The following is a 22,039-nucleotide window of genomic DNA, read 5'->3' on the forward strand; positions in this document are numbered from 1 at the left end:
CACACATCACTGGAATTACAAATAGTTTATGCATGAACCCTTTTCACACCCAATTTATCGTTACAGTAATTCCTCACTTGAAGTCGTCCTGGTTATGTTGTTACATTGCTCATCAATTAGGGAACATGCTCGTTTAAAGTTGCGCAGTGCTCCCTTATAATGTTGTTTGGCAGCCGCCTGCTTTGTTCACTGCGAGTCGTTGCAGCTAGCCGGTGGGGGCTTGGAATCAGGGTGTACTGGCAGTCCCCCATGAGCTCCCCGCTTCCCTAAGTTCCCTGTGCAGCAGCCGCCCAACAGGCTAACAATTGCCAGCAGTTCAGCTGTCCCTTCCCCCCCCCCCACTGCCATGTGCTGCTCCTGCCCTCTGCCTTGGAGCTGTTCCCCAGAGCCTCCTGCTTGCTGTGGAGGGGAGAAGGGAAGAAGGAGGCTAATGTCAGGGTATCTGCCCCCTGGGTATCCCTTCTCTATATTGAGCATGGAGGAGACATAACAGGGCTCAGGACCGAGAAAGCTGGCCGCAGTTGCTGTCTCAACTTCCTGATCTCTTTAAAGGCAATGTACTTAGAGTGTGGTGTCGGCATACTTAAAGGGGCAATGCACATCTCTCTCTCTCTCTCTCCCTCCTCCCCCCCCCGCCTACACACAGGATGTGTGTTTGTCTCTGTCTGCCATGCTGTCTCCCCTCCCTCCATTTGTGCTGCCTTGTAAAGTGTGAGGCTACATTAACAATGTGTTAACCCTTGAGGGCTCAGCTGAGTGCTAGTTCATCATTTAGCAGTAAGGCATTCCCTGGGAAATATCCCACCCTCTGACTTCCCCACCTCAATCAAGCTTCACAATCATCATTGCTGTGTACAGTATTAAAATGTTTGTTTAAAACTTATACTGTGTCTATAAAATATAGATTGGAAAAAAATTCCTTTACCTTAGTTCTTATGGAGCAATTGGATTTGCTTAACATCGTTTCGCTTAGTCGCATTTTTCAGGAACATAAGTACACCATAAAGTGAGGAGTCACTGTATTTAATTTAAGGTGCCTGGAACCATTACAGTATTCACATTGGATTGACAGCTGTTAGATCTCATATAGTTGCTTACATTTGTAGATATAAATAATAAAAAGCCATGGATGTATAAAAAGTGGCTAACAGCTTAGCTAATGATACCTGTATCTACTAGAGTTTTAATACTTTGATTTAATGATCTGAGGGTGGTAAGTAAGAGGGGTTTCAGGAACAGTCAGTCTACAGGTTTTTTTCTCACTTTTATGTAATTGAGCTAATTTATTTGGTCGCTGTTCAGATAAGTGATATGAAGGTTTCAGAGGCTGTATGGAAAGCAGTGCTGACATGTCTTCTCCCCTTTAGTGGTAGTAGTGGAGGAAGTGGCAGTCGAGAGAACAGTGGAAGCAGCAGTATTGGCATTCCCATTGCCGTGCCTACACCTTCACCACCAACTGTTGGGCCAGGTATTTGAGATTCTTTTTATACCTAATACTGCAATGTGGCTCATTCAGACGTTTTCTCATATATGTCAAGGGAGCCTTGAAGTTCTCATCCCTTCCCTTTTGAAGAGGTTGGAAGAGAATTGCTCCCAAAACAAACAATGCCAAAAAGAGGGTCAGCTGCTATTTTTTTTCATTACATTGTAACATGATTTAAAAAAAAAATCAGGAGTGTCTTTTCTTTTTAAGATATAAGGAGCAGGTGGAATCCATGCTTTCAAACTCATGTTGACGAGTAGACATTTCTAGATGTCCTGAGAAGAAGAAACAACCATTCTGTATGCATATGATCAGAATTGTTTTTTGAAATAATCTAGTGATTTTTATCACTTACCATTTAGAACATTTTTATTTACAATTTTAAACAAACTTCTTCCTTCAATTAAATCACTAAAGGAGATCGAAAAAAAGCCTAGGAATAAACAAACACCATCAATAGTGAAATTCAACAACATCCACCAGTGTGATTTAAAACCAAAGTGAATCGTAGTGTGAAAATCATTTAAAGCTTATCGCACAGCATCGAAAGCACACGCCTCCACCATTTGAGTTGAACTCTTTTAGCGATGTGAAGGGGCTGTAGTTGGCTGTTACAGTCAAGAGGTAAGACAGTAAAGGAAGACATGACCACTGACCTAGTGAATGTGTGTCACATAGGCATGGTAAGCTATTTTGGACAAAACACTGACCATCCAAGTTAGTCTCATAAACTAGAGTGGTGGTATTCACAAGTCCAGATTTCTACTCTGAGGTGGAACTTTGCTGTTGTATCTTGTTCCTTTGTTTACAAATGTTCACTTCTTACTAAGTCTTGAGGCCCACTCTGTGTTCTTGGCCTGCATAGGGATCAGCATACATGGATCTTACAAAGCACCCTAGTAAAATTGATAGGTACTCCTTGCAGGAGAAGAGGTGTGCAATTGTAGAACCCTTTGCAGGATCGGGGCCTGTGTGTATAATGTTGAACAGTTTCTTGTACTCTAAAGTCTCTACGTTCCTGTTGTTTTTTTAAAAATGTAGCTCTTTTGCCATTAGCCTAACTGGCAATATGAACTATTTTATTAGCACAAATTTCTGTTCCTCCTCCTCCTGGAGTCCCGCCAGCACCACCACTGCCACCACCTCTCCCAATGGGCAGTACGATAGGTGAGACTTGTGTCAGCACTGGCGTGATTGCAGTTATTTGACATAATCAATAATAAACTCCTCCTAATGGATTTATAGAAGCAGTTTGCCTTTTGTAATGGGGTGTATGTGAGCTGGTATAATCATCAATGTTAGTTTGTGTGTTGTTTTTAACAAATCTAATCCCAACTAATTTCCTGTGGTGAAAGTCTCTGAAGGTAAATAAATAAAATATGGGAAAACTATATTAGTTGCTTTGAATCCTAATATTCCCACTAAAGCTAAAATCCAATTAACAATGTGAGTTCAGATTGCGTGTAGTCCTTGTTCATGCGTTCTTGTGGTGAGGGTGGGGGGAGAACAAGAAGTTCACCAATAAAGTACACTGTGGTTTTAAAACAGTAGTGGGTAAAGTGGAGATAGTGCATACAGCGATTTTTCTTCTGAACTGATTATGAAGGAAAATGTAAAAGGAAAAGCAGAAGTGTCTGGCTTAGTGGCTTGGGTACAATTCTGTGATCCTTCATGGAGATACAAAACTAGGAGACTTCAGGAGTTCTCCTGCATGTGCAATGAGAAGATACAAGTGATTTTGCTTCCTGGTAGATTTGGGTGGGATGGTGAAGGAAATCCGTTGTCATTGCTCTTTCGCATTTTGAAGCACCTTGGATTCACAAGCATTAAAGTCATTATTAAAGGCCCTGTCAGTTTGTCTTTTCAAGCTGCGCAGCGAATGCCATGCATATCTGTTAGTGAGGGGTTTTGAGAGCATTACCTTAGAGAACTTTTAGTTCACCATTCCAGCCAAGGACAATTGTCAGAATTCCTTGTCTTACCACAAAACTAACTTTAGAGGCTTTGACCCATATAATCCTTGTACACTTTCTCTTCACTGAAATAAGTGAAAGTGACTTTGAATAGTGTTATATTAGTCTGTCAACTTCAGAATGTATTGTGTGTATTGTGTGTGTTTACATCTATATGCATGTAGTAATATTTTACTCCAATACTGTTACTACATTTGAGTTCAAGGGTGGCAGGCCAGTCCTTGCCCACAGACAACCTGCCAACCTGAAACATATTCTCACCAGTAACTGCACACTGCACCATAGTAACTCTAGCTCAGGAACCAATCCATGCAATAAACCTCGATGCCAACTCTGCCCACATATCTACACCAGCGACACCATCACAGGACCTAACCAGATCAGCCACACCATCACTGGTTCATTCACCTGCACATCCACCAATGTAATATACACCATCATATGCCAGCAATGCCCCTCTGCTATGTACATCGGCCAAACTGGACAGTCTCTACGGAAAAGGATAAATGGACACAAATCAGACATTAGGAATGGCAATATACAAAAACCTGTAGGAGAGCACTTCAACCTCCCTGGCCACACTATTGCAGACCTTAAGGTGGCCATCCTGCAGCAAAAAAACTTCAGGACCAGACTTCAAAGAGAAACTGCTGAGCTTCAGTTCATCTGCAAATTTGACACCATCAGTTCAGGATTGAACAAAGACTGTGAATGGCTTGCCAACTACAGAACCAGTTTCTCCTCTCTTGGTTTTCACACCTCAACTGCTAGAACAGGGCCTCATCCTCCCTGATTGAACTGACCTCGTTATCTCTAGCTTGCTTGCTAGCATATATATACCTGCCCCTGGAAATTTCCACCACATGCATCTGAAGAAGTGGGTATTCACCCACGAAAGCTCATGCTCCAAAACGTCTGTTAGTCTATAAGTGCCACAGGATTCGTTGCTGCTTTTACAGATCCAGACTAACACGGCTACCCCTCTGATACAAGCAACACAAGACGCTCATCAGTTTGCATATTGTGACATTCTGACTTTTGTGACACACGTGAAATAGCAAAAATGAAAAAAGATGAACTGTGTTTCATTACTAATGTGCAATATTGAGAATGCTGCAGACCAGATGTGAGGCAGGTAGTGGTGTTCATCTCACAGAAGAATGCTGAAATATCTTGTGTTGACTAATCTAGTTTGTTAATGCAAGTTCCTTATATGGAAGCACAGTTGTTAAACAGTAGAAATTTTAAATGTGGAAAGTGTCTTAGAATCGTATCACTCTGATTTTTATGCTTGATTGAGCACCCAGTTTAAAAACTTTGTTCTGGTGGTGATGTCCTTTTCTCCCTATTTTTCTTTACCTACAAATATGCTGTTTTTCATTGGCTAGATTGAAGGCATCTGTTTCAGAATGCAAAAATGTTTGCTTTCAAGAAGATATGCAATCTTCTCAATGTGCTTCTTTCTTTTTGTTTAACAGGTAGTGCAACAACAAAAATTCTGTTAAATTAGGAAACAAGCTAATCCAACATTGTGTATAAGTGGGTTAAAATAGCTACAACATTTCAGAAAACATAAATGATAAACATTCATAAAAATATTCATGTATTTTATATGGTAGATAGCACAGGACTGGTATAACAAGATGTTTCTTTTTTGTTTTGTTAATATCTCGCTGCTGACCTCAAGGTACTGGAGTGTTGGTTTCAAGTATTCACCATGTTCTGGGTCTTTTTTCTGTTTTCTGCATTCTTTCCTAAGTAATACTTGGCTTAAGTCTTCTTGTTGGTTCCTTTTGGCTACTGCTTTTCAGCTGCTCCTGGTTCAGCTCCTGGTTCCCAGTATGGCACAATGACCAGGCAAATTTCACGACACAACTCTACCACTTCTTCAGCATCTTCTAGTGGATACAGACGGAATCCCTCTGTGACTGCCCCATTTTCTGCTCAACCTCATGTTAATGGCGGGCCTCTCTATTCTCAAAACTCAAGTAAGCTTCTGAGCTTTGCCGTTATGCAGCAATCATAGAATATTTTGAGATGAATGATTTGAAGTATGATTTCTCTGTGATAGGCAACAATCAGAATCGAAATACTGTTTGGTTTTCTCCCTCTACTTGAGAAAAATAGCAAAAAGGTACACTTTGCCTCCTTTCAATTATACACAACACTTTTTCCCTAGAAAGTGATCAAGCATTTAATGTAATGGGTAACACCAGGCTTACCTATTTAATTATAAGCAAATGCTAGTTAGCATTTCAGGTGTGCTGGGTGTACTTTTGTGCACACACTCCAAAATTATAAGCTCTTCTGAAGGGAGAACTAATTTGGTAGGACCTGGAATATTGGCTGTAGAGAGAGCTGTTGTTTAAAACTGGACCATTAATATTTCAAATACATTATGAATGTTCCTGTTCTTTTAAAAATTTAAATGATGAGAAGAATTGTTGGCTATCACTGTTAAATGTCTTACTGTCTGATACTGAGACCACAGGATAAAATAGCTGGAAATCATGTTCCTTGCATAGCATTAATATTACCTTCTTTCCTCTCTTATTTCATGTAATAAATAACCACAGTATTAAGGGATTTCTCCAGTACTTGAGTTCCCTTTAGGCCTTTCACATCTCAGCACTAACTGCAATAGCATGACTTAAAGAACTGATTAGGGGACAGAAATATATCGTCAGTGTTATTTTAAATGGTTTAAAATATTAGCGTAGTCATTACTAAATCCCCTGTTATGTTTAAAATCTGTAATAAGAGGGGAATTATGAAAAGACTGACGTGGAATGAAGCAGAAAAACCTGTGGCTGTAGAGCTAGCATACCCCTGCTCTCACACGTCTAGTGGAGTCACCTAGCCAGCAGAGCAAGAGCACAGATGCCCATACTACACCTTTCCCATCCCGAGGCTCCCAGCTGTAGAAGTTCACTGCTCACCTGGCTCTGCCTTCTAAATGTCCAGGTTCTCCCCTCCCTCCCGCTCATCCCAAGCACCCCCTCCTCCAAATTCCTTGCCTGAACTCCCGCCTCTCCTGGATCCTTCTTCCAGAGTCTCTCACTCTCTGCCTCCCCCTACCTGAGTCTGTGGTGGTGGAGCAGGACAGGGGTGATTTGGTCTCTTCTCTGCAGCAAGGTCGTCCCCTTCCATGGCCTGTCAAGCTCGCCACCTCCTGCTCTGCACTGGGGTTGGGGAAGCAGGCAGCAGCAGAGATGAGCCAGTTCCAGAGAGCAGCATGCCACCTGCCCAACAGGGCACCCCTAGCAGCAGGGTGCTGCAAAGCAGAACTTCCTCTCTGAGTAGCTGATTGGTTAGCTGGGTGAAGTGGGGGAAGCGCTGACTGCTGAGCATTGCCAAACTTAAGCAGATTTAGTCTGTGCCTCTCTGCTGCCTCCCTCTCTCCACTCCAGGTGAGGGCCTGAAACTTGGGTAGCAAACCAGTGTTCCCCTTGCCCCCTACTCGCAGCTAAATTATGCCCATCAAATTAGTCATGCACACACAGTCTCAAAATGGATTAGTAGTTCCCTACTGCTTGTCTCACATAGTTTCAAAGTTACCTTTCTGCTAGCTGCAACTTTTGCTACATCATCTCTGTGATATTTTTGATCTGCAATTGCAAGAGAATTGAGGAGTATCTTGGTGCTCCTCGAGCATTATGTGTATAATGTATGGAAAAACATTTAGATTAAGAACTTGCCCACTGATCTAGAGTTCATTTTCAATGAAAAACAATTTTATATACCTGGAAAGCTCCTGGGATGGTCAACATATTTATTTAAACTAATATTTACCTTCCTCTTCTCCCCCTGACCCCTCAGACACACTCAGTCCCCTTCATTTTCTTCACACACTTCGCTGCAAAAATAATTAGTTGCAACTCAGAGAAACTGTTCATTTTCAATAGTGGTGTTCAGATGCCAAAACTAGATTTAATTTCTAAAATGGCTAAATTGTCTCATGTTATGTAACTGAATTTATTATTGAAAATTTAAATTCTGAATGCAATTTCTTTGTTCAAATGCAAGTATAATCCCTTAATTTGGCTTGTATGCAGTGCTTCAAAACATTGATTTTCAGATTTTTTTTTTAAAGGTATTGTGATGGGCATATTTTTTCACTTGAAACTATTTTCATCCACTTGCAAAATGGGTGATTTTGACATTGTCTTGACAAGACATCCAGTTTTTCCTGGTTCCACTAGATTACACTTCCATGTTTGCAAACAGTAATTTTTTCTCTGAAATGTTTACTTCAGTTTTGTAAACAAATCTGCTTTTTTACCCTTTTCACACCTCTTCACTGATAAATTATATGGGGGAAATGGTTTGGGAATGAACTAAATAGTGCCTTTATTCAGCAAACAATGTTAATTACACCTTTGTTTTAAAACTGTTGCTTGCTTAGAAGAATAGAACCTCTTTCAATTTTACAATTCCAATCAACTTACTCTGCTGAATTCACACCTCACAATGTTTTCATCTGTAGTTAAATGTAAAAGTTTTTTAAAACTGAAAAAAATGGCTTAATTTGTTAAATGAATTGGTCTATTTTTATTCTCTTGGGGAGATGTTACACCAGAACAGATCTTTGATGGCAGTCTCAACAGAGTTCAAGGCTTAAATGTTAATGGAGCTGAACTACTGTCCCCTTCCAGCATGAGTCTGACACACTTTGGTCAGTCAGTGCAGGGGAGCTTGTGTTGCTACTGCCTGTGCTTTTACATACGTGCTTTATAAAAAGAGGACTTCAGTTTCTAGGCAGTCAGTTCTGTGCCTTTTTAAGGAACACTGACTGCACATACACACTTATAAAGAACACTAAATTCTTTGCTCAATAAAATGAATGGATCAACAGAATACAGTTCAGAGGATGTGCACTTGTACATTTCAACTAAATTGGATGAGAGTTCTGCATATGCATGGGAGGGCCATTTGTACCATTGGAACCTACACCAGCCTTCAGATTGCTTGGTGGCTCATATTTATAGAAGGCTTTTAAAAAATTGAAAACAAAATTTTATGCTGCTGGAAACCAATTTACAAGCTATTGTGTGTTTCAGCCAATGGGAGAGCAGGTGTTTCTTGTAAACCAATAAAAATACAATAGATCCACAGTAGCATAGTAAATAGTGAAGCACTTAAGTGTCTGTCTATGAGATAAAATAATCATTGGTCATTCAGTATGAAATAATTTATAATAGCTGGAGTTGCAGGATTGTCTGCTCCTATAAACAAATCTTTGCTTTGCCTCAGATTTATTTTATATATTCACCATATGTGTCTGCTGTTATGTAAAAGCAAGAGACCACTATCCTCTGAACCCTTGTATATCCCATTAATATTTCTCTTTAAAGATAATCACAGAATTTTGGAATAGTCTTTTTTTTAACATTGAGAATAAAGAAGTTCTGTTTTGTGTAGTTTCTAGGTGCTACTGTAATACAAAGAATGTATCTCTCATGAGTGAAATCCTTCGTTCTCATGTCCTCCGAACTATGAACATTCAGACTGGACGTTGCCTCTTAGTCAGATAAATATATTTTTCTTGAGTCACTAATTGGCTAGACATGAATTCAGCTTTAGCTTTGCTTTTGGGAAAACAAACTTGAAGAAGGTTCTTCTATGTGTGTTTTTGTTCTGTGCATACTTTGTTTTGTGGTCCTCGTTACTGACAGCTGCTCTTGTTTGTTTCCTTTTTTCCTTTATCTGTTTGACTTCCCCAATATGGGCTCTGTTGCTCCAGTTTCTATTGCTCCACCCCCTCCCCCTATGCCTCAATTGACTCCACAGATACCTCTCACAGGCTTCGTGGCCAGGGTGCAGGAAAACAGTAAGTTTGGACAAGCTGAGTTGTCAAAGAGTAGAGCCTGTTTTCTTCTAGCATGCATGACTGGCAAGTCAGACTCTATTTTGTTTCCTTTTCAGAAGCTAATACCATCTTGCATTCTAGTGCCACTATGCTATTGGAGCTGAAGGGCACACTCTTGAATTTTTTATAACGTGCATGATTATTACTGACCCATTTAAGGTTTAAGCTACACATTTGATAGAAATAAAAATGTGAAATATGTGGCATCTGCTCAGTGTGGATGTAGAAAAATATAGTAATTTAGTGTTGCATCCTCCTGCCTATCACTAGTGATAATTACTTAGCTTGGATTAGAAAGGATTACATAACCTGTTAAAATATCCACCTGTGTAATTGTTAACTTATAAATTGTAGCAGTTTAGAAAGTCGTGTAGCCAAACAAAAGGAAAAGTGTGGTTTTACTATCTAATGCAAATAGAAGGAGCTTGGAGTTTGCCTCAGTTCTTCCCTTTTGCTCCTGTTTTCTGCAAGTGAAAACATTCACTAGAATCTGGACATTTTCTGGAAAGCTGAGCCATGATAGTAACAAAGGATCTGATCCTGAGAGGTGCAAAGTGCCTGCAATTTCCTATTAACAGTGGATGCTCAGCATGTCTTGGGGGAGTCTTCAGGGTACTGCTCCTGCAAGGAGCTGACTCTTTACAGGGTGCTGAACACCCATAAGAACACTTGAGCAGTCAAGTTTTCATCTTTGCCTTGGGGGTATTGGGCACTTCTCAGAATCAGGACCAAGACAAGGGGCCCAGATGTGACAGTGAGGAGCACGCTATAAACCTTGCATAAAATAAAATAGAGAGCATGGCACAAGTTTGCATTTAAAAACCTTTTCAAACCCCTTCTCTGTTATAGTGGGCTAGCAATTGCTAGAGATCAAGGTTACAAAATGTTAGAACCCCATTTTTACATATTAATTTTTCAGAAAGTCATTAGCCTTTTGGACTGAAATTTTCCATGCATATAGTCCTCCTGAAGGTGAATCCTCTCCACCCAAAAGCAAACGAACTTGTGTGTGTGTATAGCCAAAGGGAGAGAATCTGAGATCACTTTTTAACAGGTCTGTGGCAAAAATGACCTAAAGTTTGAGGCCTGGGAAGGGTGAACTTTCCCTGTCAAAACTTTATTCAATCAAAATCCATTTAAAAAAAAAAGTGAAAAACTGGGTAGTGAGCATCCAGAATGGAAAATGGAGTTCTAGGCAGTGGTGTAAAGTGGTGCAAAGACTGCACTTTACAAAACTGGGTTTAAGAGTTTTTTTTGCCCAATTGTTGGGTTTTCACTTACCCACTCCCCAACAAACCCCATTAACAGTATGGCGTGAAGGCCACAGAGCAACATGGATAGGCTGGACTTCCATGGCATGAGAGGTTCCCGTCCTTATAGATCTGAAGTACTTGGAAAGTTGCTTGCTCTGTGGACTCCTAAACCCTTCTTCTATGGCCCCTGAAAGAAATTCCGTAAGACCTACTCTCTTTTTTCCTGCGCCCTGTACTCCGACTGTGGGTATCTTCATAGAAGAGGATTTTATTCAGACTTCCTAATATCTGTTACACAGACACAGCTGATACAATACAAGTAGGTGTGCTGCTGCTTTTTTTTTTTTTTTTTTTTGGACAAGATTGGGTTATAGCAATCCCCACCCCCATCTCCACCTAAACAATAGCAGCAGCACAGGTGAGGAAGTCACCATGCCCTTACGTTGTATACACTCAAGAGAGGGTTTGAATTTGAAATCTGGATTTGAAACCATTTAAATGTTAATACTGAGAACAGGCAATTTCTGCCCTTCCTCCTTTCCCATTTTATTTTTAAAAAGAAAAATAAATGCAACAGAACAAAGTTAATGCCGTGTTACAGTTGCCCAGTTAAAAGCAGTGAGGAAATGTAAAGGTTAAATTTCCAAGAACAGGGTTAACTCTGCTTAGTAGCACATATATAGTACTTTGTTCCCATTTCTCCCATTAAATGTGAAGTTGAATTTGTATGTTTTAGGAGAAACATTTAAAACAGACTTGTGTGCTGCAGCCAAATCGGTGTATCTGTTGGCACTTTGTTCTTTTTAAATAAACAACCTTATGTTGAATTAACATACTTTTTGTAGTTAATAAGATGAGGTATTTTTACTGGTTGGAACAGGACAAGAATTGATGAGCATGATTAAATAAAACAAAATCCAAAATGCTCAGAGAGATGGAAATTGTGGGAGATGTTCAATTTGAATTGAAAATATATTTGTGAAATGTGTGCCCAAGATACTGTATGAAACAGATCCAATTCCTATATTGTTTCATTTATTTGTGTGTGCATGTTTCTATGTCAAGTGAATTGGGTCAATAAACTATGCCTACTATCAAGTCATATTTCACTGTGTAGACAATGACACCTACAAGACATTACTCTCTTATAGAATAAAATGTTTAGTTGGGCAAAGGATTTTGGAAACAGTCCAATTCATGAGAGTAGCATACGTGGAGGTTTGTCTGGGAGAAGAATCACTAATGGCTTGGAGGTGAGAAGTAAAAAGGTGTTTTTTTAAAAAAAATCTTAATTTCTGGTAACATCACACACACATCCAAAGCTTCACTCATGATCACCATGTTGTCCCTCCCTGTCCTTTATTTGCTTGTTACCATTAGCATATTACATTCTAAATGTAGGGCTGTAAAACTCATAGTTGAGCCCTAACATCTTGGAGCTGTGGTTCCACCAGATCTGTCCTAAGTTAAGCAAGGTCAGACTGGGATGGTACTAGGACTGGAGACCTCCAAAGAACGTTAGTGATGTTGGCGATTCAATCGGTGGCACTGATCCAATGCTCCCAGAACAGTGCAGTGGGACACAATGCAGCTAGTGGTGCTATAAGGTGAAATTTCAAAACAAGATCCAGACACTTGTATGGAATTATTAGACTTTTTTTGTGCTAACTCTGGTGTTCTGCTCAGGTCGTGGCCCACCAATTATATTACTCCTAACTAAATTATTTTTATAGGAGATGCCAAATATATGGCACCTAGGCTGAATCTGGTCAGTGGTGCACTTGCTTCTGGCCCCAATGCACATGAAAGGGATTTGTCCCACAGCTGCTTGGATGCAGCTTGTTCACATGAACTGGAAGGAAATTTGAGTGGGAGGAGGGAGCTCCTACGAGACTGGGCAAAGGTTCCATCACTGAGCTACTCAGTCAAGGCTCAGAGCAGAGGCTTTCCACCCTCTTTCTCTCTGTGCTGCTGCTACCGAGCATGCTGGGGTCAGAATGTCATCTGGACACAGTTTTTTTCATTTTTTTTTTTGGTCCTAAACTGTCATGTAGATTGTTGTGCATTGTTAAATAGCTGTCCTACTCCTCCACAGAGGGGACTGCACGTTGATTTGGTTGGCCTCTGTCCTGGTTGGCAGGATGATCAGTAGCAGGGAATGAATGGGGAAAGTGTAATGAAATATTTCATGTTGCAGTGGGAAGGCGGAGGGGCTAAAGTGAGGTGCTTGACATAGGAGAGAAGTTGGGGGATGTCTGTTGCCCATATACAGAGGTTAAGATTTAATATGTTGTGGCGTTTCCCATGAATGGGGAAGATAGATTTCCAGCCTTTATTTGCTGGCTGGAGGAGAGCTTGCAAGCCAGTGTTTAGAAAAAATGGTTACTCACCTTCTCCTAACTCTTCTTCGAGATGTGGTGTTCATGTCCAACCATGTGCACAGTTGTTGGAAAGCTCTCCTTTAGCAGCTCCCGTCAGGTCAGCTGTGGAGCCTCTTGGAGTGGCGCCTTCATGGTGCTTAATATATGACCCTACCGACCCGGCCCCTCCTCAGTTCCTTCTTACCGCCAGTGACGGTTCTTGGAACTGCTGTTGCTTGCTTAGCAAGCATTTCCTTTAGCATTCTTTTGTATAGTTATCTTAGCTAGTCTTAGGGGGAGGGATAGCTCAGTGGTTTGAGCATTGGCCTGCTAAACCCAGGGTTGTGAGTTCAATCCTTGAGGGGGCCACTTAAGGATCTAGGGCAAAAATTGGTCCTTCTAGTGAAGGCAGGGGGCTGGACTCAATGACCTTTCAAGGCCCTTTCCAGTTCTAGGAGATTGGTATATCTCCAATTATTATTAGTTGTTGTTAGTGTATATACTGTATATAGTGAGGTTTGGGAACAGGGTTTCCCTAATCCCAACCCAACCCTCCCCCCCACCCTCTTGGGCTCCTAGGCATGCCAAGAGCCCAAGGCTTTTAAACTTTGCAAAACCTGCAGGAAGCCTATGCCAACGAGCAATCCCCACAACTTGTGTCTGGGGGAGGTGCACCAGATAGAAACATGCAAGATCTGCAGGGTTTTCTGCCCCCAGAATTAGAAAAGTGAGATTTTTGATTGAAGCAGTTGCTCATGGAATCCGCCCTTCATCCCCAGTCTGCTGCGGACTGCAAGGACCCGACATTGAGTGCGTCTGTACTGAGTGCCCTGGCATCAGTACATGACACGGTGCCGAGGAGGGACTCGAGTCCTAAAAGACCCTTGGCACCGGCACGCTGTGACATCACAGGATGCACAGACAATCTGGTGCCGCTCGCATTCACCAGTGCCGAAAACGCTGCTGGGCACTCCCTGGTGCAGAGAACCGTGGGACCTGCAGGAGTGTGTGGATATCAGAGGCTTGGGGGAAGAAGTCTGTGGCCTGTATGGCAAAGGTTCTCTAGGAGGGTAGGGAGAGCTGCTGTACGGTTCTTGACTGATATTTTTCCATTCTGAATATTGGTGATGACTAATTGGAGATAGATGGGTTTGAACAATAATTTGAGCTTCCTTTTTTTCCTTTCTCCCTATCCCAAAGCCACTAGTAATTGTGCTAATATGGGACTCTTTTTAGAGATAGGAAATTTTGAATTATGCATTTAATTCCTCATGTATCTCCCCTGAGAGCAGTGGCTGCCTATCCTCCATTTGCATTAATTCACTAATTGAATCCAGGGCGTGTGCTCATGGACTATCCTGCAAGATAAGGGTCTGTATAAAGCTTTGCCTCTGTGTGTATTATTCTGTTTTCTCTTACCTAGTCAAATCTGAGATACTAATGACTTCCCTCCCTTCTTGTCCTACACCAGATTTTGTAAAAAGATGATTCTCAAAGTAAGAAAGAAGCAAATAAATTAGATCTCAGAATAATGGAAATAAAGTATATACAAAATGCATTAACACAATCTGCAAAACCATGTCAAACCACTGATTCATCATGGTGCCCAATTACCTCCTGGTTCTGAGGATGCCTGTCATCCCCTTGCACATGTGTATATTGCATCTAGTCACTTGTCATACACGGAGATGAGGCAAAAATCCTTTCTATCTGCTGGCAATCAGCTTATGCCCCCTGGAGCATGTGCTTTGACTCGAGTAGCATTTATACATAGATTTGACCACTAATAACATAGTTGTTTTGTAGCTTTAACATGTAAAGCCTGTTTCTAAGCAGTGCATGGTATTGTAGTGCATGCTCTGTCGCTTTCTCCCAATGCACAGCCTAAGGTTTATTTTACTGTTTCTGATGCAAATCTTCAAATGTTTTTTAGTTGCTGATAGTCCAACTCCTCCTCCTCCACCACCTCCAGATGAGATGCCGATGTTTGATGATTCTCCTCCCCCCCCTCCCCCTCCCCCTGTGGATTATGAGGATGAGGAAGCTGCAGTAGTGCAGTACAGTGATCCGTATGCAGATGGAGACCCCGCTTGGGCCCCTAAAAACTATATTGAGAAAGGTAAGAGTTCAATCCGTACATGGACATGATAGCAATGCATAACTGCAATTTAACTTGTATGCTCTGATGAAAGGAAACCAAAATCTCTCTGCTCAATCCAAATTTATAACCATTCTTTTCTAACTTCTCAGTGGCTGTGCCCAGTGTAACAAATTGAGTTCTTGATACACTCAAGCACTCTGGAAGGAAGTGGATAAGTAATCCATCATTATAATGAATAGCTGTAAATTGGATATAATTCATCTTGTTTGTTAAACAATTAGACCAGCAATGGCTGTGTCAACCCTGCTGGATATCTGTCCAGAAATAACTGCACTGAAAGACCAGTAGGGCCAAAAAGCCTGATTTGTGGGATTTTTCCCTTGTTGTTGTTGAATAAATGAGATAACAACCAGTTGGCTTACGTTAGCTTTTTAATGGTAAAATACAGTGGTTTTGTTTGAGAAATGTCTTGAGTATTTTAAATCCTATTTGCATATGGAACTCCTTACCTCATTCATAAGACTGGTAATGTTTGTTTCTGCAAATGACCAACATGCCAGTTTCCTAGCTGTAAGGTCAGTCCATGTTAAGAAAATAACCAGGTTGTGACAACTCCTGCCAGCAACAAGTTTCCTGTGACCTGGTGTTTTAAAATGATTTGGCTGCCACTGTAGAGAGGGGAATGTTTCAGAGTTAGGGGAAATGTGATAGTGATCGATTGGAGTTTGGAGTATGTTTTCTTCCCTGTAACAGTTAAACTATTATGTTCCATCTTAGTTGTTAAACTGTTTTCAGCACGAGTTAATAGACATTTGATTGATGCCCACATCGGTTCATTTTACTAATGTGCCCAGACCGTAAGTCACTCCCATCTCCAGCTATCTGCCACATGTACATTCTTGGAACTGACTAAGGAGCCTGAAACTGATCAATGCTACCACATAAATCCATCTTTCATCCGTGAAAAGTACATTAAGGTTGAAATGTCAAGCACCCAACACTTACGAAATGTCAGAATTAAGGCTGCTTGTGTAAGACTAATTTGGCCCTCTTCTGCACATGGGTTGTCTTCATTTACATAATCAGCATGCTATTTTTTTCCATAGGATCCCTGCCTCATTGAGTGTACAGGGTGAAATGTGCTCACTGAATCATTACTACTTCCATATTTTGATGCTAATCGTTCAATGTGGGGCCCCAGGCATCATTTGCTGTGCACCCTCCAAACCCTGAACTGAATAGAGAATTGTTAATTTTCCTCAGTGGCTTCTCTTTCATGCTCACATCTTTGTTCTTGACAAACAGTCAATTTTGTCTTTTTGTCACCTGTGAGACGATGGTATTCTCTCCATTTTATACAGGGCAAAATGAGGCACAACGATTAAAGCAAGAAGTGTCCACTAACTTTAGGTGCATAATTTGAAAAGCCTTGGGCCTTATTTTTCAGAGTACTTAGCGTTTTATAGCAGAGTCCTTAGCATTTTATGTTCTGAACACAGCTCCCATTGACTTCAGTTGCAGTTGAGTGCTCAGCACTTCCATAAATCCAACACTAGCATCAACTTTAAGCACCTAGAAAATGAGGAACACAGTGGCCACTTGTCAAAGCTTTGATTTATGCGACTTTCCTAACATCACATAGGAGCTCGGTGACAGAAGGAGTGAAAGAAGAAATTTAATTCTCCAGAGCAGCATTCAACAAGCTTAACCACCAGAGCCTTCCTCTCTTTGATGCAGTTCCTTTCCTCATGTGCTACATACCTTCCAACTTTCACAACAGTTGAGACAGGGGCCCTACAGCCTCTTTCACTAAACAATGCTGACTTATTACCAGAGCACAGTTCAGCCTGTGCCTGGAAGGTCTTATGGAAAAATATAGTATGTGGTCATGTGTTTAAAAACTATCAAAATGTAAATTGGGGGCCAATTTAAAGTTGTATAGGGAACCTCAGTTCTGGATTTTCCAATTCTTGAGTGATTGCAACCTTAATTTATTTTGGAGCTAAAAATCTCTTATTTTAAAATGAATAAAAATTAATCTGAGAACTAAATTCACCAGCACAGCACTCTTCTATGCCACTTATGATAAATAGAAGATATGCCTTTTAACAGCTTCCATTTGGATCTGATTTCTTTAGGATTTTCGCTAAAAGCTGCACTACATAAACATGGCCAGCATATAGTGAATAGCTAATTTTATCCTTGGGAAGGTTCTATGCTACAAAATTTATATAAATAGTACCTTAACAGACGTGTATTTCAGGTTCTATCTGTGGTGACAACAGTGTTGTGGCTGCAAGTTAACTTTAATAATAAAAAAAAAAAAACCTCAGTGAACTGGATTCTGTTCCTTTTCATGCACCTCTGCAACATTTTCTACATTCCAATCAATTACATCTGTGCAAGCCAAAACTTTGTTTGAGGGCCTAATGCAGCCTGTACACCTTCTTTACTGGTGGTGATAAGAGGAAAATTTATCTTGACTCTCCAGATTTCGAGTTGAAGGTTGGAGTTGGAGGATGACTTTATTTGTAAACTGAGCACATTAGATACAGGAATCAGTGAGACCAACCCTGAGATGTCCTTACTAGTCACTTAAATATGAGACCTGCACTTTAAAATGCTGTGTATTGCATAATAGTACGTGCCAAACTAATTTGTCTGACTCTCTTCATCCCTAGTTGTTGCTATATATGACTACACGAAGGACAAGGATGATGAGCTGTCATTTATGGAAGGTGCAATCATTTATGTGATAAAGAAGAATGATGATGGGTGGTATGAAGGAGTTTGCAATCGAGTGACTGGCCTGTTCCCTGGGAATTATGTTGAATCAATCATGCACTATGCTGATTAGAATCTTGGCTTTTCAAGTTGGGTCTTGTATTCAATCATACCATGATTATTTACAAGTGGTAACTAAAGGTTAACAATTGTCTTAATACACTTTTTTAAAAAAGTGCCCATCTTTTCAGGCCATACTGTTTTAATGGTATGATTGAAGAATGTCCAGCTCCATAAGCATAAATCTTTGGAGACAGTTTGTCTTACCTGATAGCAATTTGTAACACAAGCAACTGTCTTATTACTGGTTATGCTTATTTACTTACGCATTGTTAATTTTATGACCAGCCTAAATATTCTTGGGAAGTAGGGTATAATATTTAATGAACCATGATTCAGATTGTGCCATTACATTTTTCAGTGCAGCATGGTAACTAACATTAAGTTAGATTAACATATTAAAATATGGGTGAAAAGTTTAATGTCAGTGCTGGTCATATTACTTTTTGTTAGACTCTTGCTCATTCTTGAACTATAATTGTTTAAAGCATGCATACAAACTTATGTATTGAAATATACTTTTTTAAAAATCCAAGATGCTTCCAATTTGTTGTAATCTTTACCTGGAGAACTCACTAAAATCTATTGCAATGAATTGCTTGAGTCTCTACAGTGTCCATGTGAATCAAAAATGGGTGGTTTTATGTATGTGTAATTTGTACCAAGTTTTTTTTAATGAGTAAATTTGCATTACAACTTTTCCATTCATAAATATATGTGGAACCAAAGGTCTTGTCCATTACTTTGTTAGCACTTCTAATTGCTTTGCCAAGTAAGCCAATTTATGATTGTGTTATCACTAGCAATGTACTAAACTAAGGACAAGTGGTGTAACCTTATTTTTAACATTGACATTAGTGGGCAAACAAATATACCAAACCTGAAAATTATCCACTTATCAAAATGTTCTTTCAAAATTGTGTGTAAAGGGTTCAAGTACTGCTAAAATTAAGTACTTCAAGGATTCTCAGCTGAGTGTTGAACTCACTGTAATTTTAATAATTAGTTTCTGTTTGCTGTAACTGACATTACTAAATACAAACTGTATGCTGGACCAACAGGAGAAATTTTGTATGTTTGAAGCTGATAATACACCAGTAGGCAGTCAGAGCTAGCAGTCATACAGAAAGAGGGGGGCAGACATTCACATCCTGTTTATTATTGGAAAGTGACAAATGCACTTTGCCCAATTTCCTGTAATGCAGTGACAAGGCAAAGAGTCAGATGGGATGTTCACTTCAGTTTATACAAAACTGTAGTGCTTCGCTTATCTGAAGTAGAGTATGCAGTATGCTCTGTTATTGTATGTAGTAGGGATTTGTTTTGGACTTTAAAATGCTGTCCTAATGGGGTATTAAATGTACACTTCTATAACAGTGCTAAAAGACTGGGGGTTGGAAGCTTGATTGGTTGCTGCATTTTTTTTTTCTAGTGTAAAATTAGAAATATTGGAACTCCTTCCTCCCCAAAATCATTGTAACTTCCAAATGCTTTCTGCTTTAAGTGTCAATATCACCTTCTGAAAAATTAGCAACCAATAATTTACCTGTATTTTCTTTATAAATTGAAAAGTCTTCACTTAATTTGTATATAACTTGTTAAGTTTATGTACAGTCTTTTATAATAAACCGTTCTCCTATATAATGTTTTGGGTACTTGTGAAGTTTCACACACAGCTGGGAAAGCAATCAAACCATGTTTTTGCAGTAAACCTTAACATTAACTATTACTGTAAGTGTGAAGTGATATTTAGAACACACTAATTTTAACTGATTTATTCTCATTGTGGCCTTATACATCAATTAAGTGTAAACAATACTTTCCCCAACATAAACGCCCCTATTAAAACACATTTAGACAGAATTTAACTGATTGTTTCATAGTTGTATGGCTTCCCTCAAACATCTTCATAAAGTATATTAATTTCAGAAAATATTAAAAAAATAATTTTTGGTAACCAGCACTGGAAGCAAACCAAGATGTTTTTGTAGGCACAGTCTGGTAAGTAGCTGCCAGTATGAATGGAAGAAGGTGTCTCACTTGTCCCGGGTGAGTACAGTTTCTGTGAGCTGAATGAGGGCATCTCGTTCAGGGGATGGTCGCAGTTTACTAATCTCTTTCATTGCTTCATGGCAGTAACGTTGGGCGAGGTAGGTTGTTTGCTGTACACCATCACTCTTTAAAAAAAAAAAAATTATGGTAATACATAGTAGCAATCATTTCCATTGCTACATGTAAAACAAAGCAATGCTGTTGGAAGTGACTTAGTGTCTTTAGCCCTCTACACTGGCTCTAGTCACAGAAGATTGGATTTAAATCAGCAAGCAAGCAAAGCTTGATTTTAATCTTGTTTTACATTTACACCTGAGTTATTTTCATGAAGAAAGGTTGATTTCATTCATGTAATCTGGTACGACTTGCTAACCAGGGTACCGTATACTTTAACAATAAAATTGTTTAAATGGGTATAACATCAGATTCTTGATTGTAACTTCTGATTAGAAATGGGACAATGATACATTTCTTAGGGTATGTCTATGCTACCCCCTGGATACAGTGTTTGATGTACTGGGGACTGATTTTAGCATGTCTCTGGACATAAATCGATCCGCTACCTCCACCTTGGCAGGAGAAGTAAGCAGTGTCGACGAGGGAGCTGTGCCAGTTGATTCGCCACCGTGAGGACGGTCAGGTAAGTTGAACTAAGATAGTACTTCAGCTATGCGAAGCTGCGTATCTTAGTTCGAACCCCCACGCAAGTGTAGCCCAGGCCTTAGAGGGGATTAATTATTGAACTCATGATTTGTGTCAAGTTGCACTTGAATGGAAATTGGGATTCAAATGCACATATAGTAATTGTTTCTCATTGTTAAACTACCTTAAATGTGCAGCATACATAAAAAAAAAAATATCAAAACGTTTTGCATTTCAAAGTGACTAAACAGGAATATCTGTGGTTAGTGAATTAAACTGACTACTTCTGGTCATCCACATCCTGTGCTAATGTCCAAATTCTGCAAGTTTAAATTTGACATATGTCTCATTACACAATACTCTACCTCTTAGTTTCTAATTTTAGACCATTAAACTGGAAATCTTTTTAGCAGGGCCAGATTTAAACTAATGAGCAATGCAAGTTCTCTCTGGCCTGTACCTGTTTTCTGTACCTCTAAAACATAGTTACTGGTACTGAAGAGTAGCTGCATTCTTAATGCACTGGATCCAAGAAGGTCAGTTTCTAACTATGTTGCCACATCTATCTAATCCAGTAACCTGCCTCTGCTGTTCCTCTTAAGTGCTGTGCCAACAAGCTATTTTTTCACCCCAGGAGCCAGCAAAGTTTGAAAACCTTTGCAACAGTATCTTTGATTACATCCTATAGTTGAGTGTTCTCAACCTTTCTAGATTATTGTATCCCTGTGAGGAGTCTGATCTGTTTTGCATACCTCAAGTTTCACCTCTTGCTTACAATCAGTGTCCCAGTACACTATTACTGAAAAATTTGTTTTCTCTCTCACGTTGTCTGTATGAAACTTCAGTTTGTACTGACTTTGATAGTGCTTTAAGTAATAAAACGAGACAAATATCTGTGTGCCCCTGGGGGTATGAGTAGTCCTGGTTGAGAACCACTTCTTGAGTTAGATGCTAAACTTTTTTTAAATACAGCCCTGCCATCTGTGGCTAATTCATTCAATGAATTCTAGATTACCTATAACTGCTACAACTAAGTTGAGGAATTAAATAAATTTATACTTAAGACTAGTCTTACCTGAAGTACATATTGCTGAGCACGTTCAATATCACCTGGCAAACTGAATCTCCTCATGATCATAGCATTCATTTCTGGAAACTAAACGTGAAGGAGAAAATTTAAGTATTGGCTGTTTCTTATGAAGTGTTTTCTCTGCATAGCTGCCTGTTACACCAGCTCGAGGGATCAAGTACATTTTTATCTCCTCTTTGACATTAGTCTAATACAACCTCTGCAACAGTCTAATGGAAGCATCTACTCTAACCAGATCAGGTGTCTTAAGGGTCAGTAATTGACTGTAGGCCTCTCTTCTCATTTGTACAAGAAGGATAACTTACCTGCTTTGAAATAAATGCTTTAGAGCTCATCTGATGGAAAGTAATAAGAATACAAGGCACTGGGTGG

At 39.8% G+C, this 22,039-nt stretch overlaps 2 protein-coding genes across 18 annotated transcripts in view; one reads left to right on the top strand and one right to left on the bottom strand.

The window, feature by feature from the left end:
* Positions 1–19,527, top strand: part of ABI1 (abl interactor 1) — a 121,416-nt gene extending 101,889 nt beyond the window's left edge. For 3 of the 11 annotated variants that reach the window (XM_030550310.1, XM_030550311.1, XM_030550317.1), the window contains 6 exons: positions 1,368–1,468; positions 2,570–2,650; positions 5,268–5,444; positions 9,200–9,286; positions 14,872–15,057; positions 17,721–19,527. In XM_030550310.1, coding sequence (XP_030406170.1) covers positions 1,368–1,468; positions 2,570–2,650; positions 5,268–5,444; positions 9,200–9,286; positions 14,872–15,057; positions 17,721–17,896 — 808 coding nt within the window. In that variant the 3' untranslated portion in view covers positions 17,897–19,527. The remainder of the gene's footprint in view (positions 1–1,367; positions 1,469–2,569; positions 2,651–5,267; positions 5,445–9,199; positions 9,287–14,871; positions 15,058–17,720) is intronic. The other 8 variants (XM_030550312.1, XM_030550314.1, XM_030550315.1 and 5 more) reach the window with 5 other exon arrangements.
* A 116-nt stretch (positions 19,528–19,643) lies between these two features.
* The window catches only part of PDSS1 (decaprenyl diphosphate synthase subunit 1), a 46,478-nt gene continuing 44,082 nt past the window's right edge, over positions 19,644–22,039 (bottom strand). For all 7 annotated transcript variants that reach the window (XM_030550323.1, XM_030550322.1, XM_030550324.1 and 4 more), the window contains 2 exons: positions 21,653–21,733; positions 19,644–20,060 (listed from right to left, as the gene is read on the bottom strand). In XM_030550323.1, the coding sequence (XP_030406183.1) occupies positions 19,920–20,060; positions 21,653–21,733 (222 nt within the window). In that variant the 3' untranslated portion in view covers positions 19,644–19,919. The remainder of the gene's footprint in view (positions 20,061–21,652; positions 21,734–22,039) is intronic.

This window comes from Gopherus evgoodei, chromosome 2 (genome assembly GCF_007399415.2).
Source record: "Gopherus evgoodei ecotype Sinaloan lineage chromosome 2, rGopEvg1_v1.p, whole genome shotgun sequence".
Lineage (NCBI taxonomy): Eukaryota > Metazoa > Chordata > Testudines > Testudinidae > Gopherus > Gopherus evgoodei.